Source organism: Oncorhynchus keta, chromosome 19 (genome assembly GCF_023373465.1).
Source record: "Oncorhynchus keta strain PuntledgeMale-10-30-2019 chromosome 19, Oket_V2, whole genome shotgun sequence".
NCBI lineage: Eukaryota > Metazoa > Chordata > Actinopteri > Salmoniformes > Salmonidae > Oncorhynchus > Oncorhynchus keta.
This window is the reverse complement of record NC_068439.1, coordinates 43,171,835-43,185,600: the sequence shown is the minus strand read 5'-3', so window position 1 is coordinate 43,185,600 and position 13,766 is coordinate 43,171,835. Positions and strand designations below refer to the sequence as shown.

Genomic DNA, 13,766 nt, shown 5'->3' with positions numbered 1-13,766 from the left:
CGAGAAAGGCGTGAGAATCAAAGCGGCACGTCTGGTGGAAGCCTGGCACCATCCCTACGGTGAGGCATGGTGGTGGCAGCATCATGCTGTGGGGATGTTCTTCAGCGGCAGGGACTGGGAGACTAGTCAGGATCGAGGGAAAGATGAACAGAGCAAAGTACAGAGAGATCCTTGATGAAAACCTGATCCAGAGTGCTCAGGACCTCAGACTGGTGCGAAGGTTCACCTTCCAACAGGACAATGAACCTAAGCACACAGCCAGACAACGCAGGAGTGGCTTCGGGACAAGTCTCAATGTCCTTGAGTGGGCCAGCCAGAGGCCGGACTTGAACCCCATCGAACATCTCTGAAGAGACCTGAAAATAGCTGTGCAGCAACGCTCCACATCCAACCTGACAGAGCTTGAGAGGATCTGCAGAGAAGAATGGGAAAAACTCCGCAAATACAGGTGTTCCAAGCTTGTAGCGTCATACTCGAGGCTGTAATCGCTGCCAAAGGTGCTTCAACAAAGTACTGAGTAAAAAGTCTGAATACTTTTGTTAATGTTTTGCTTTGTCATTATGGGGTGTGTTGATTGATGAGGGTTAGGGTTAGGGTTAAAAATACAATTTAATTCATTTTAGAATAAGGCTGTAATGTAACAAATTGTGTAACAAAGTTGAGGGTCTGAATACTTTTGAATGCACTGTACGACATAACCATTTCCAAAAACTGGTCAGGACAAACAGCATTTTACATCAGCAGTCCATATCCATAGGCATAGTTGAACTGAACAAGAGCTGCATGTACAACATAAAAGCAGAACTGACGTCAGAGACACAGGGAGAGGACCACATTAGGATTACAACAGAGGGGGTTTGGCACAGCCAGCTGGTCTAGCCCTGTGGACTGAGTCAACCAACCAATCAGCAGGACACAGCATGGGTCGTCGCCAGCGGACGTTTAACCCAATCACAGAGTTGGGAGGATACAATAATCTGGAGTTTCCAGAGTTATGGTCATTGTATGCGTCCAAAATTGCACACAAATCATTTTTTTTTGTGCACTACTATTGACCAGCCCTATGTGCCCTGGTCAAATGTAGTGCACTATATAGGGAATAGGGTGACATTTGTGGCGCACCCATGTTGTAGCATCTGTAACCTTGCTGGGCGGTACTGTGGTTGTGGAAACGGAACCGTGTGATCACAATTGGCTGACCTGTGGCTGACTTTATAATCTCATTGTAGTTATTTATTATGCAGTGGTGTGTGCAGGTTACATTTACATCAATATCAAATGAACACAAATAGAACATAGCTCGCCAAAGTGTTCGGAAGGAGAGCCCCCTGAGTGGTTGCCTAGCCCACTGGCTAGAAATGACAGATAGAGAGTAGGTCTACGGGTCAGGGTCACAGAGGGCTGAAGGAAAGGAACACAGACTGGTCACTGTCAACAACACAGCCAGGCAGCTCAGCTCAGGCTCTCTCTCCAATCAGGGAGCATCCTGGCACCCTGCCATCGGAGCATGGTCTGGGTGTGGTCTGCTCTTCCCAGCAAATAGTCCTGTCACACGCTCTTCTCACCCATCATGCCTCTGCCAGGGTCATCTATCTTGTTTTCCAGCTCCAGCTCAGCTTTCCTGACCATGTCACTTACCCAGGCGTTCTCTTTCTCTCTGCCTGACCCTGTCTCTTGCTCTCTTTTCAGCCCAGTTCATCCCTTTCTTTCTGTCTTTTTGTCCTCCTTCTACCTCTCTGACTTCTCCATATTCTTATCTTTTTGAAGGTTCTTAGGTTTACTGTGAAATGTATAGGAGAGGAAAGGGTTTTTATCTGTACGCTAGAAGGATTAGCTATACTTTAAACTCGTCTGTGTTGATGACTCTAATCTTAGTGCTGTCAGATCCCTGTAGGACTGGCGAGGACCTAAGTGTGACCCTCTATCCTTCCCTTCTTGCTCAATCTCTGGTTTGTTTGTTCCCAGTTTTTCGGCACTCCTCTCACACTGTTGTAGCCTATGCCTCTCACCAGCTCAGCAAGCAGAGGGAGTGCCGAAAAACAGGGGGAACATTCTGCGTGCATAAGTCATCTCTTTCTCTCTCTTGCTGCCTCTCTGTCAGATCCTCCCATGCCAAAACCAGTCCTCTCATGAAATTGTTAGGTGAAATTTCAACAACAACAAAAAAAGTCTACAGAAAGAACACGCAAACACCACTAGGGACTGTCTGCAAACAAAAATAATTATTAAGTAACACTGAGCGTGTCTTTCTGCGAGAGAACTCAGATGAGTTTGACTTGTACAGAACGTATCACTTTATGTTTCAAAACAAATGAATCATTCAAAAGGAACCATCCTTTTACCAGCAATGTAGAAACAATGGTGTGTCAACTCTAAATCCATCAAACATATTTTATGCCATTTAGCAGACGCTTTAATCCAAAGCAATTTACAGTCATGCATGCATACATTTAACGTACAGGTGGTCCCAGGAATCGAATCCACTGAGCTGGCATTGCAAGTGCCTTGCTCTATCAACTGAGCCACAGAGGACCACAAGGAGCATATCTCATACAAACATCTATTCAGAACATTTGTTCAAGGTAATTCACGATTTGACGTTGGTGTTACGAGTTAACGTTTGGCTTCCAGACTAACAGCTCATGGTTCCGAAAAAGGGGAGTATTTGATAGTTGGGTGTGTTAGTGAATAACAGATAATTGATCGATCTATCTTGGTATCAGATAATGACTCAACCTACTCATGACACAGATTCATACAATTCCACATAAAATCAGACAAAAATATGAAAATAATCTTTCTTTGAATTTAACAGTGTCGATTGAATCGGTTGAATATTCTATACAAAGAATTCAATTTGTTGACTATACTATTCAAATTAGTTAAAGTGGTAGGCATTATCTGATAACAATAATTAAGCAGTCATTTATGAATATACACTATTCATTACTAACATTCCCAACTACACTGTCAAAATGAAGTGCTTTATAACACTAAATCTAGTGGCAACTGAGGCCTATACCATAGGACCAGGAGCTATTGGCCTGGAGGTAGGTAAAAGGTTAATTCATAACATCAACATCAAATCAAATGTTATTAGTCACATGCGCCGAATACAACAGGTGTAGACCTTACAATGAAATGCTTACTTTCGAAACCCTAACCAACAATGCAGTAAAAAAAAACATAAGAATAAGTGATAAAACTATATACAGACTATATACAGACTATATACACTATATATAGACTATATACAAGGGGATACCGGTACAGAGTCAATGTGTAGGGGCACCGGTTAGTTGAGGTAGTACGTACATGTAGGTAGAGTTATTAAAGTGACTATGCATAATGACAACAGCGAGCAGCAGTGCTGTAAAGGGGGAGGAGGTCTGGGTAGCCATTTGATGAGATATTCAGGAGTCTTATGGCTTGGGGGTAGAAGCTGTCTAGAGCCTCTTGGACCTAGACTTGTTGCTTCTGTACATAAGAGACGGTAGCGGCAACATTATGTACAAAATAAGTAAAAAATACGTTTAAAAAAAAGTTGCAAATAAACTAACAAAATAACAATTGGCTGGGGGCACGTAAAACGTCTGCCTTCTTCTCTGGCGCCATCTTACGTATCACATCATGAATGAATATACTCATTACAATGCAAGTCAACACATGCTTTTTACCTGAGAAGCTGTATGGATGGTAGCTGTGAGTTTGACTTGTCTGTCCTGGCCAGGGCTCACTTGAAAAAGAGATGTCAATGGCAATGTTACTTTCCTGGTGAAATAAAAGGATGGTCCTTCAGCAGTGAGAAGATGTTTAGACTGATTATAAGAATATCAGATGAATTAACCTATTTGAATGTCACACTATTTGGGAACAAAACATGACACATTTTCGATTGAACTTTTTAACATTATTCTTCTTCTCTGGCTTATTACTTATCACAGAACACATCTAACAAAGACATAATGCTTGGGCCCATAAGGCATACAAAAGTGGGTCTCAAGGTCTATCATAACTGCCTCTCTTCCAAACATCACATTGAGTTATAACAGTCTTCAAAGTTGATATCACAGAATCTGTCAGTGGTACATTGAAATGCAATGGTAACATTACACCGCCTTTGCTGTTGGAATCACAACTCATAGTGCTGCAAGTCCCGCCTCTCTCATCTCCTCATTGGTTTTTAGGAGCATATACCCAACGAGGGTTATTGAAAGATGAACTGAGGTTTCACACTCCAGTCCAGTTGGTGGTGGTAATGCGCCTTAAAGTTGGTTGCAAACAGCCATATAAAGTCAAAAGAAGAAACTAAATCAGTTAATCTTTTAATCTGTGGATTAATTGTCGGAGTAGCGGACCTTGTGCATTTCAGGTAAAATAACTACCCAATGTTTATATCCCAGGACAAATTAGCTAGCAACAGCAAGCAAGCTAGCTAAATTTCCATAAATGTTTGATGCTTTTTGACCTGTCCCCAAATTACTATAAACTCAGCAAAAAAAAGAAACGTCCAATTTTCAGGACCCTGTCTTTCAAAGATAATTCGTAAAAACCAAATAACTTCACAGATCTTCATTGTAAAGGGTTTAAATACTGTTTCCCATGCTTGTTCAATGAACCATAAACAATTAATGAACATGCACCTGTGGAACGGTCGTTAAGACACTAACAGCTTACAGACGGTAGGCAATTATGGTCACAGTTATGAAAACTTAGGACACTAAAGAGGCCTTTCTACTGACTCTGAAAAACCCCAAAAGAAAGATGCCCAGGGTCCCTGCTCATCTGCGTGAATGTGCCTTAGGCATGCTGCAAGGAGGCATGAGGACTGCAGATGTGGCCAGGGAAATACATTGCAATGTCCGTACTGTGAGACGCCTAAGACAGCGCTACAAGGAGACAGGATGGACAGCTGATCGTCCTCACAATTGCAGACCACATGCAACACCATCTGCACAGGACCGGTAAATCCGAAGATCACACTTGCAGGACAGGTACAGGATGGCAACAACTTCCCGAATTACACCAGGAACGCACAATCCCTCCATCAGTGCTGAGACTGTCCGCAATAGGTTGAGAGAGGCTGGACTGAGGGCTTGTAGGCCTGTTGTAAGGCAGGTCCTCACCAGACATCACCGGCAACAACATCCCCTATGGGCAACTCACCGTTGCTGGACCAGACAGGACTGGCAAAAAGTGCTCTTCACTGACGAGTAGCGGTTTTGTCTCACCAGGGGTGATGGTCGGATTCACGTTTATCATCAAAGGAATGAGTGTTACACCGAGGCCTGTACTCTGGAGCGGAATCGATTTGGAGGTGGAGGGTCCGTCATAGTCTGGGGCGGTGTGTCACAGCATCATCGGACTGATATTGTTGTCATTGCAGGCAATCTCAACGCTGTGCGTTACAGGGAAGACATCCTCCTCCCTCATGTGGTACCCTTCCTGCAGGCTCATCCTGACATGACCCTCCAGCATGACAATGCCACCAGCCATACTGCTCGTTCTGTGCGTGATTTCCTGCAAGACAGGAATCTCAGTGTTCTGCCATGGCCAACGAAGAGCCCGGATCTTAATCCCATTGAGCACATTTGGGACCTGTTGGATTGGAGGGTGAGGGCTAAGGCCATTCCCCCCAGAAATGTCCCAGGACTTGCAGGTGCCTCGGTGGAAGAGTGGTGTAACATCTCACAGCAAGAACTGGCAAATCTGGTGCAGTCCATGAGGAGGAGATGCACTGCAGTACTTAATGCAGCGGGTGGCCACACCAGATACTGACTGTTACTTTTGATGTTGGTTCACATGTCTGTGGAACTTGTTCAGTTTATGTTTCAGTTGTTAAATCTTGTTATGTTCATACAAATAATTACACATGTCAAGTTTTCTGAAAATAAACACAGTTGACAGTGAGAGGACGTTTCTTTTTTTTGCTGAATTTAGTTGGTTCAGAGGTCATTTTGATATTTCAACCTGCGTTGTCCTGATCGCGTCTGGTTTTGGTGGAAAACATCAACATGTGTGCGAGCGGTCTGGACAGCATGTCAGCCTCATCAGTGGGCCGGCAGAGACTTTGCATTATTATGCGATCATTATTATGGATTTGGCTCTGCGTTTCAAGTTACAGTACTGTACTAAATCAAAAGCTTCCCTCTTGCGAATAGCCTTTTGCCCAACACACAGCAGCAATAAGACTAATGGTAATCCTCTCACGTGCATGGTAAGCAAAATGCAAGGAGATTTAACAAAGAGCTCTAGTAGTGGAAAGGTCATTTCTAATGGGAGAGCTTTGTGTATATTACTGGCTCTAGGTTACATTAGATTGCAGATTTATCGCTAAACCAGAAACATACTCAATGTCAGGCAATGTCATTTTTGAAGATTTGGTATTAAAGCCAAGATGGAAGTTAGTGCTTTAGTCTAGAGTTCTGTTGCCCTTTTTTGATTGTCTGATGCAAAACATTGACATCAGCAAGGATATTTGTATGTATTAGGCCAAGGTTAACTACAACACTATTTGTGTCAGCATACAAGCTAACAACCAAAGTTGGATCATCTTGGAGATAAAGACAAACAGATGAAAACAGATGAAGTCAGAGTTACGCATTGCATGTGGTTATGAGTGGAAAGTGCAAATCTGCCAGACTAGAGGTCTGTTTTTCTGTGGTGTATCACAGGTTCCTTTTCATCATTGAGCCAGTCAGCGCTCAGTCAACAGCTTGCAACAGATCCATGGGGGGTGGCAAGGCAGAGCTTGATCCCGTGCCAAATCAGGCACATGGAACACGTTGGCTGAAAAACTGCCAGTTCGTTTGCATTCGTTCTGAAGTTATAAGAGGGCTTTAAAACCCTTTAATGATGCCTTTGCTCAGATTGTGCTTTGTTTGTGCACAGCAGGGGTCACTGGAAATGAGCATAGGCAGCCATTTTAGCCTGACGAGAAAGAGACACTTGATGCTAAAATCATCCGATTAGTTCAGAGCTATATATTTATTTTCACCTATTTATTTAAAGTCAAATCTTATTTGTCACATGCGCCGAATACAAAAGGTGTAGACCTTATTGAAATGCTTACTTACAAGCTCTTAACCAACAATAAAGATTGAAGAAAAATATCTAAAAAAATAAGAAATAAAGTAACAAATAAAGAGCAGCAGTAAAATAACAATAGCCAGGCAATATACAGTGGGTACCGGTACAGAGTCAATGTGCGAGGACACTGTTAGTCAAGGTAATTGAGGTAATATAGGTATCAAAGTGGCTATGCATAAATAATAACAGAGTAGCAGCAGCATAAAAGAGGGGGAGAAGGGGGTGGCAATGCAAGTAGTCTGGTTGACCATTTGATGAAATGTTCAGGAGTCTTATGGCTTGGCGGTAGAAGCTGTTTAGAAGCCTCTTGGAACTAGACTTGGTGCTCCGGTACCGCTTGCTGTGAGGTGGCAGAGAGAACAGTCTATGACTAGGGTGACTGGTGTCTTTGACAATTTTTTTGGGGCTTCCTCTGCCACCGCCTGGTATAGAGGTCCTGGATGGCAGGAAGCTTGGCCCCAGTGATGTACTAGGCCATACGCATTACCCTTAGTAGTGCCTTGCGGTCGGAGGCCGAGCAGTTGCCATACTAGGCAGTGATGCAACCCGTCAGGATGCTCTCGATGGTGCAGCTGTAGAACCTTTTGAGGATCTGAGGACCCATGTCAAATCTTTTCAGTCTCCTAGGGGGGAATAGGTTTTGTCGTGCCCTCTTCACGACTGTCTTGGTGGGCTTGGACCATGTTAGTTTGTTGGTGATGTGGACGCAAAGGAACTTGAAGTTCTCAACCTGCTCCACTACAGCCCTGTCGATGAGAAATGGGGGGCAGGCTCGGTCCTCTTTTTCCTGTAGTCCACAATCATCTTATTTGTCTTGATCACATTGAGGGAGAGGTTGTTGTCCTGGCACCACACGGCCAGGTCTCTGACCTCCTCCTTGTAGGTGGTCTCGTCGCTGTCGGTGATCAGGCCTATCACGGTTTCTTCATCGGCAAACTTAATGATGGCGTTGGAGTCATGCCTGGCCGTGCAGTCATGAGTGAACAGGGAGTACAGGAGGGGACTGAGCACCCACCCCTGAGGGGTCCCGTGTTAAGGATCAGCGTGGCAGATGTGTTATTACCTACCCTTACCACCTGGGGGCAGCCCGTCAGGAAGTCCAGGTGGGAAAAGGCAGTGTTGAGTGCAATAGAGATTGGATCTGTTGGGGCAGTATGCAAATTAGGTGGGTGTAGGGTTTCTGGGATAATGATTTTGATGTGAGCACTTCATGGCTACATACGTGATTGCTACATGTCGCTAGTCATTTTGGCAGGTTACTTTAGTGTTATTGGGCACAGGGACTATGGTGGTCTGCTTGAAACATGTTGGTATTACAGACTCGGAACAGGAGAGGTTGAAAATGTCAGTGAAGTCTCTTGCCAGTTGGTCAGCGCACACTCGGAGTACACATCTTGGTACTTTGTTTGGCCCTGTGAATGTTGACCTGTTTAAAAGGTCTTACATCAGCTGTGGAGAGCGTGATCACACAGTCATCCGGTACTGCTGATGCTCTCACGCATGTTTCAGTGTTATTTGCCTCGAAGCGAGCATAGAAGTAGTTTGGCCCGTCTGGTAGGCTTGTGTCACTGGGCAGCTGAAAGCAGTGCTTGACTTGGACTGAAAAAGGTTCTGGTACTCATTTTGGGTGCTGGTACTGTTTATACACTACATGACCAAAAGTATGTGGACACCTGTTCATCGAACATCACATTCCAAAATCATGGGCATTGATATGGAGTTTGCCCCCCCCCCCCTTGCTGCTTTAACAGCCTCCACTCTTCTGGGAAGGCTTTCCACTAGATGTTGGAACATTGCTGCTGGGGACTTGCTTCCATTCAAGCACAAGTGCAGCAGTGAGGTTGTACACTAATGTTGGGCGATTAGGCCTGGCTCGCAGTCAGCATTCCAATTCATCACAAAGGTGTTCAATGGGGTTGTCAGGGAATTGTGCAGGCCAGCCAAGTTCTTCAACACTGATCTCAACCAACCATTTCTGTATGGACCTCGCTTTGTGCACGGGGGGCATTGTCATGCTGAAACAGGAAAGGGTCTTCCCCAAACTGTTGCCACAAAGTTGGAAGCACAGAAACGTCTAGAATGTCATTGTATGCTGTAGCATTAAGATATACCTTCACTGGAACTAAGGGACCTGGCCCAAACCATGAAAAACAGCCCCATATATAGTGTATTTAAGTGCAGGAGCTCCACAATACTTTGTAGCAAGTATTTAGGTTCCGGTACTCAGCTCCGGCAAGGTCCTGCCCAAATCAAGCACCGAGTCTAAAGGGAAACAACAGTATGTATATTTGTGTTGCCAAATATATAAATATGATATAAGACCATTCCATAGAACAGTACAGAGCATTCATTCTGTGGTTGAAGTAAAGAAGCCCCTAAGCCATATGTTGACAGTTCCTCAAAACACACGCACACACAAACAGAGCTTTGGGAAAAATTTGTCAGTCTTTATTAAGTCACAACTGCCTCAGGACACAAGTCAGAAACATCTCAATGGAATGTGCACTTCTTGAACACAAAAAAACTAGCTGGCGAAATCAAACAGCTGAATCTCCAGACACATTACTCAATTAGCTAGAGGGTATACAAGTGTTTGACAATCCTTGGGCGGAAACTAATCCTCGTCCCGTTCTGTATCAGCATGACCCTCGAGTTTTATTAGTAGGCATTTCACAATTAACTACATTTGGCCACACAACAGTGATTTGACTGTGCTGCATGTTACAGACTTCCCTAAAGGGTCTGGTCTATTACCTTAACGGTGCACATAGTGCCCTTTATATGGTTGACGTAATAGTACAAGCATTAGTGATGTAACAATACAAACAGTTGACGTGTTGTTGTGCTCCATTTCCCTTGATGTTATTGGTCGAAACTGGTACTGGATAGCGGTCGGTTTTGGATGATGGATGAGTCAGCCGAGTGACGAGGCATCTGTATAGGGTGAATCATGAATACAGAATAGGGACAACAGCATTCAATGGCGTATGTAACTAAGCAAGAACCGCTTTGACTTTATCCACTATGGACATTGTATGAAATAAAATAACATGGTCCATGATAAGAACTTTGAGTTGTATATGAGTCCAAGTCTGTCATTGTGGTGTCTATCGCATAGTCTCTCAAGAGTCTCTATAGTCTGTACTTTTCACATCTTCAACCCTTTTCTCCTCAGGTCCTCCTTGGCCTCCTTTATCTGATCCTGTAGTTCTTTGGATGCCTCCTCACAGTCATTGAAGGTGGCCACCCTGTATCCCACAGTAGCCAGGGAGTAGCAGCCGAACACCACCAGCAGATACACAGGCATGGGCCAGGCCACCTCCTTGTAGGCCACTGGGAGGCTCAAGTTCAGAAGGTCAAAAGTCACGAGAGCCCATGCTGCACCTATTACCGAGACGCCAAACACCCACTCCAGGAGCTTGGTCATGGTGAGCAAGATGATGGGAAACTTCAGGGCCAGGGGACCGGATGCCAATAAGCCTGAGATAGGAAAAGAGTAACTTAGGGTTGAAAAGAAAACTCAGATCTTGTGCGTTTTACTAACTAATTTATTCAATGCAGTCCAGTGACTGCCCTTATCATGATTTAATGGATATATCAGCAAGAAAAAAATACATGCATCTTAATCATATCAATCTCAAATTCTCCCTCGCTATCTACATCTTTAGATATTTTCTACAGTTACGTTCAGCAGTGTTGCTAAAACACTGTTACACAACAACTGTAGCCAAAATTACGTGTATGCTCTGTGCTAGGCTGAACAAGCATCTGAGCAAAGGCGGAGACGATGAATATGATAAGTCTCCTCTCTAGCCCAGTTAGCTACCATTACATTTTCCCATTAGACAGCTCTGCAAGCTTTATAATGTCAAAATACGTTCGTTACTTACAGAATATGGAGTTTTGAAGAGCAACTATTGTTATCTATTGCCATGCCGCTCGGTACGTACTTCCAAAACTTTTACAAGCAACTGAAAAAGTGTCTCATCTATGTATTGTTTTTAAACAATTGTTTTAACCAACTGTAGGGTGTTCACCCATAAAATGATTAATTAATTCAAAGTTTATACAAATATGTCCATTCAATAGAGAATTGCGTCAAAAAACAGTCCAAACCCCATGTCCTACTATATATGGTTCAAAAGTTAGATGATTTACTCTGAGAATTTAGCATATTTAGAGTGAATAGAATGTCGTCATTGGCATGATCAAAAAGTGGTCACTGCTCAGAACTCTGTGGCACTGCTTCGCGGCACAACGTCACCAACTTTCGAACGTCAACTGACGAGCTAACTAGTGGCTGCAGGTTCGTGCGTGAAAATGGGAGTTTTCTAAATTAAATCTGCTGAATACAAAACAAAAATATATATTTATTTACAAAGCTAACGGACTTAATTTCAATATTCGCAAAGACAATCTGTTCCTGTTTTCAAGGCCACTCTAAAATGTGCATTTTTGTCACAACACAATGCCACAGATGTCTCAAGTTGAGGGAGTGTGCAATTGGCATGCTGACTGCAGGGATGTCCACCAGAGCTGTTTCCAGTGAATGGCAAAATTTGGCAGCATGTCCTACCGGCCCGGCCTCACAAGCTGAGGTCACGTGTATGGCATTGTGTGGGTGAACGGTTTGTTGATGTCAATGTTGGCAACTCAAATCAAATGTCACATGCGCCGAATACAACTGGTGTAAACCTTACCGTGACATGCCAAGCCCTTAACCAACAGATCAAGAAAGTTAAGAAAATATTTACTAAATAAATTAAAGTAAAAAAGAATAACACCAAAATCTAACAATAATGAGGCTATATACAGGGGCCATTTGATTAATTGTTCAGCGGTCTTATGGCTTGGGGGTAGGAGCTGTTAAGGAGCCTTTTGGTCCTAGACTTGGCTCTCCGGTACCGCTTGCCGTGCAGTAGCAGAGAGAACAGTCTATGACCTGGATGTCAGTGATGTACCGAGTGCCCTATACATTACAGACAAACACAATGGCCTTTTATCAATGGCAATTTGAATGCACCAAAATACCATGACGAGATCCCGAGGCCCATTTTGAGGCCCATTTTTTAAAAAGGTATATGACCAACAGATGCATAGTTCCATTGACTGATTTGCTCATGAACTGTACTCAGTAAAAATCTATGAAATTGTTGCGTTTATATTTTTGTTAGGTATAGATTCATTCCAGACAATACAGTTTAATTTCAAACTGTTATTGAAGTACATACTGGGCGGGACATCAGTAGATTCGGGCTCCTGAGTGACGCAGTGGTCTAAGACACTGCATCCCAGTGCAGTACCTGGTTCCGGGGCACAATTGGCCAAGCGTCATCCGGGTTTGCCTGGGTTAGGCCATCATTGTGGGGCGGCAGGGTAGCCTAGTGGTTAGAGCCGGAAGGTTGCAAGTTCAAACCCCCGAGCCGACAAGGTACAAATCTGTCGTTCTGCCCCTGAACAGGCAGTTAACCCAATGTTCCTAGGCCCGTCATTGAAAATAAGAATTTGTTCTTAACTGACTTGCCTGGTTAAATAAAGGTAAAATAAATAAAATTGTAAACAATAATTTGCTCTTAACTGACTTGCCTAGTTAAATACAAATAATAGCTCGGGGAATCTCCATATTTGGTAATGAACGTATTTTGACATTATAAACTTGGTGGTTCGAAAACGGGATGCTGATTGGCTTAAAGCCAATGACAAAACATTTATTTTTACTGCTCTAATTACGTTGGTAACCAGTTTATAATAGCAATATTGCCAATATACCACATCTATATGCAGGCAATCCGCGTTACGTCGGGCGTAAGAACAGCTCTTAGCCATGGTATATTGGGCATGTACCACACACCCTTGAGCCTTAATTGCTTTATTATAACGCTTGCAGAACTGTCTAGTCGGACAATGAATGGAGAAGACTCGTCATATTCATCGTCTGTTCTTCTGCCCTGATACTGGTTCTAGGCTAGGCTATTCGTTGCTAAGACTACAAATGAGGTAGCTAACAAGCTACCCTAACTCAACAGGTCACAGTAGATACTGGCGACATCACATAGCTGCAGCTCTATGAAAAGAGGAATAGCTTCAGTTAGTTGGCCTATATGGCGACTATTTTGCGATATGTGAGTTTTTACTAGATTAGAGAGAACAGAGTATTTAGCTAGCTAGCTCTGAAGCTAACGTTAGCCAGTTTAGGTTCCAATGCTACACAACAAACTAGCGACAAAAAAGGCATTCAACGTCGAATTTGCGGAACATGTAGTATTTGACCTAGCTAAATACATTTGAAAATTGACTTAAAAAATACAAATATACATCGTTAAATATTATTACGTGTTCTTACCTTCTTCCTAAAGCCAACTCACCACTAGGCGCAGAGAAATGACGTCATAAGTAAATAGGGACTTATGGGATATGTAGTGTCAGAGAGATTGAAGGGACTAAGTTGTGTCCAACAAGTGACACATTTCTTTAGAAATACTTAGACATGAAAAGCAATCTGTTTTTTATGGTCCTAGGATATGTAAAACATATTGGAAACAGATTATTCAAAGTACCTCTAATTGTTTCTTTCAGCAAGCATATGTCCACTGCTCTAAATGTAGAAATTAATTTTCAAATATTGTCATTCACAACCTTGGTCTCATCCTATGTGATGGTAATGATATACTAAGTTA

General features: G+C 43.2%; 1 protein-coding gene across 2 annotated transcripts; it reads right to left on the bottom strand.

The window, feature by feature from the left end:
* Positions 1-9,515: 9,515 nt before the first annotated feature.
* dpm3 (dolichyl-phosphate mannosyltransferase subunit 3, regulatory) lies at positions 9,516-13,552 on the bottom strand. Of its 2 annotated transcripts, none has more exons than XM_035766072.1 (2): positions 13,433-13,552; positions 9,516-10,569 (listed from the first exon to the last, which is right to left on the bottom strand). In XM_035766072.1, the coding sequence occupies exon 2, from the start codon at positions 10,514-10,516 to the stop codon at positions 10,238-10,240; it is 279 nt and encodes a 92-aa protein (XP_035621965.1). In that variant the 5' UTR covers positions 10,517-10,569; positions 13,433-13,552; the 3' UTR covers positions 9,516-10,237. The 2 variants fall into 2 exon arrangements, with proteins under 2 accessions (XP_035621965.1, XP_035621966.1); XM_035766073.2 differs by lacking the exon at positions 13,433-13,552 and adding an exon at positions 12,321-12,485.
* Between the last annotated feature and the right edge of the window lie 214 nt (positions 13,553-13,766).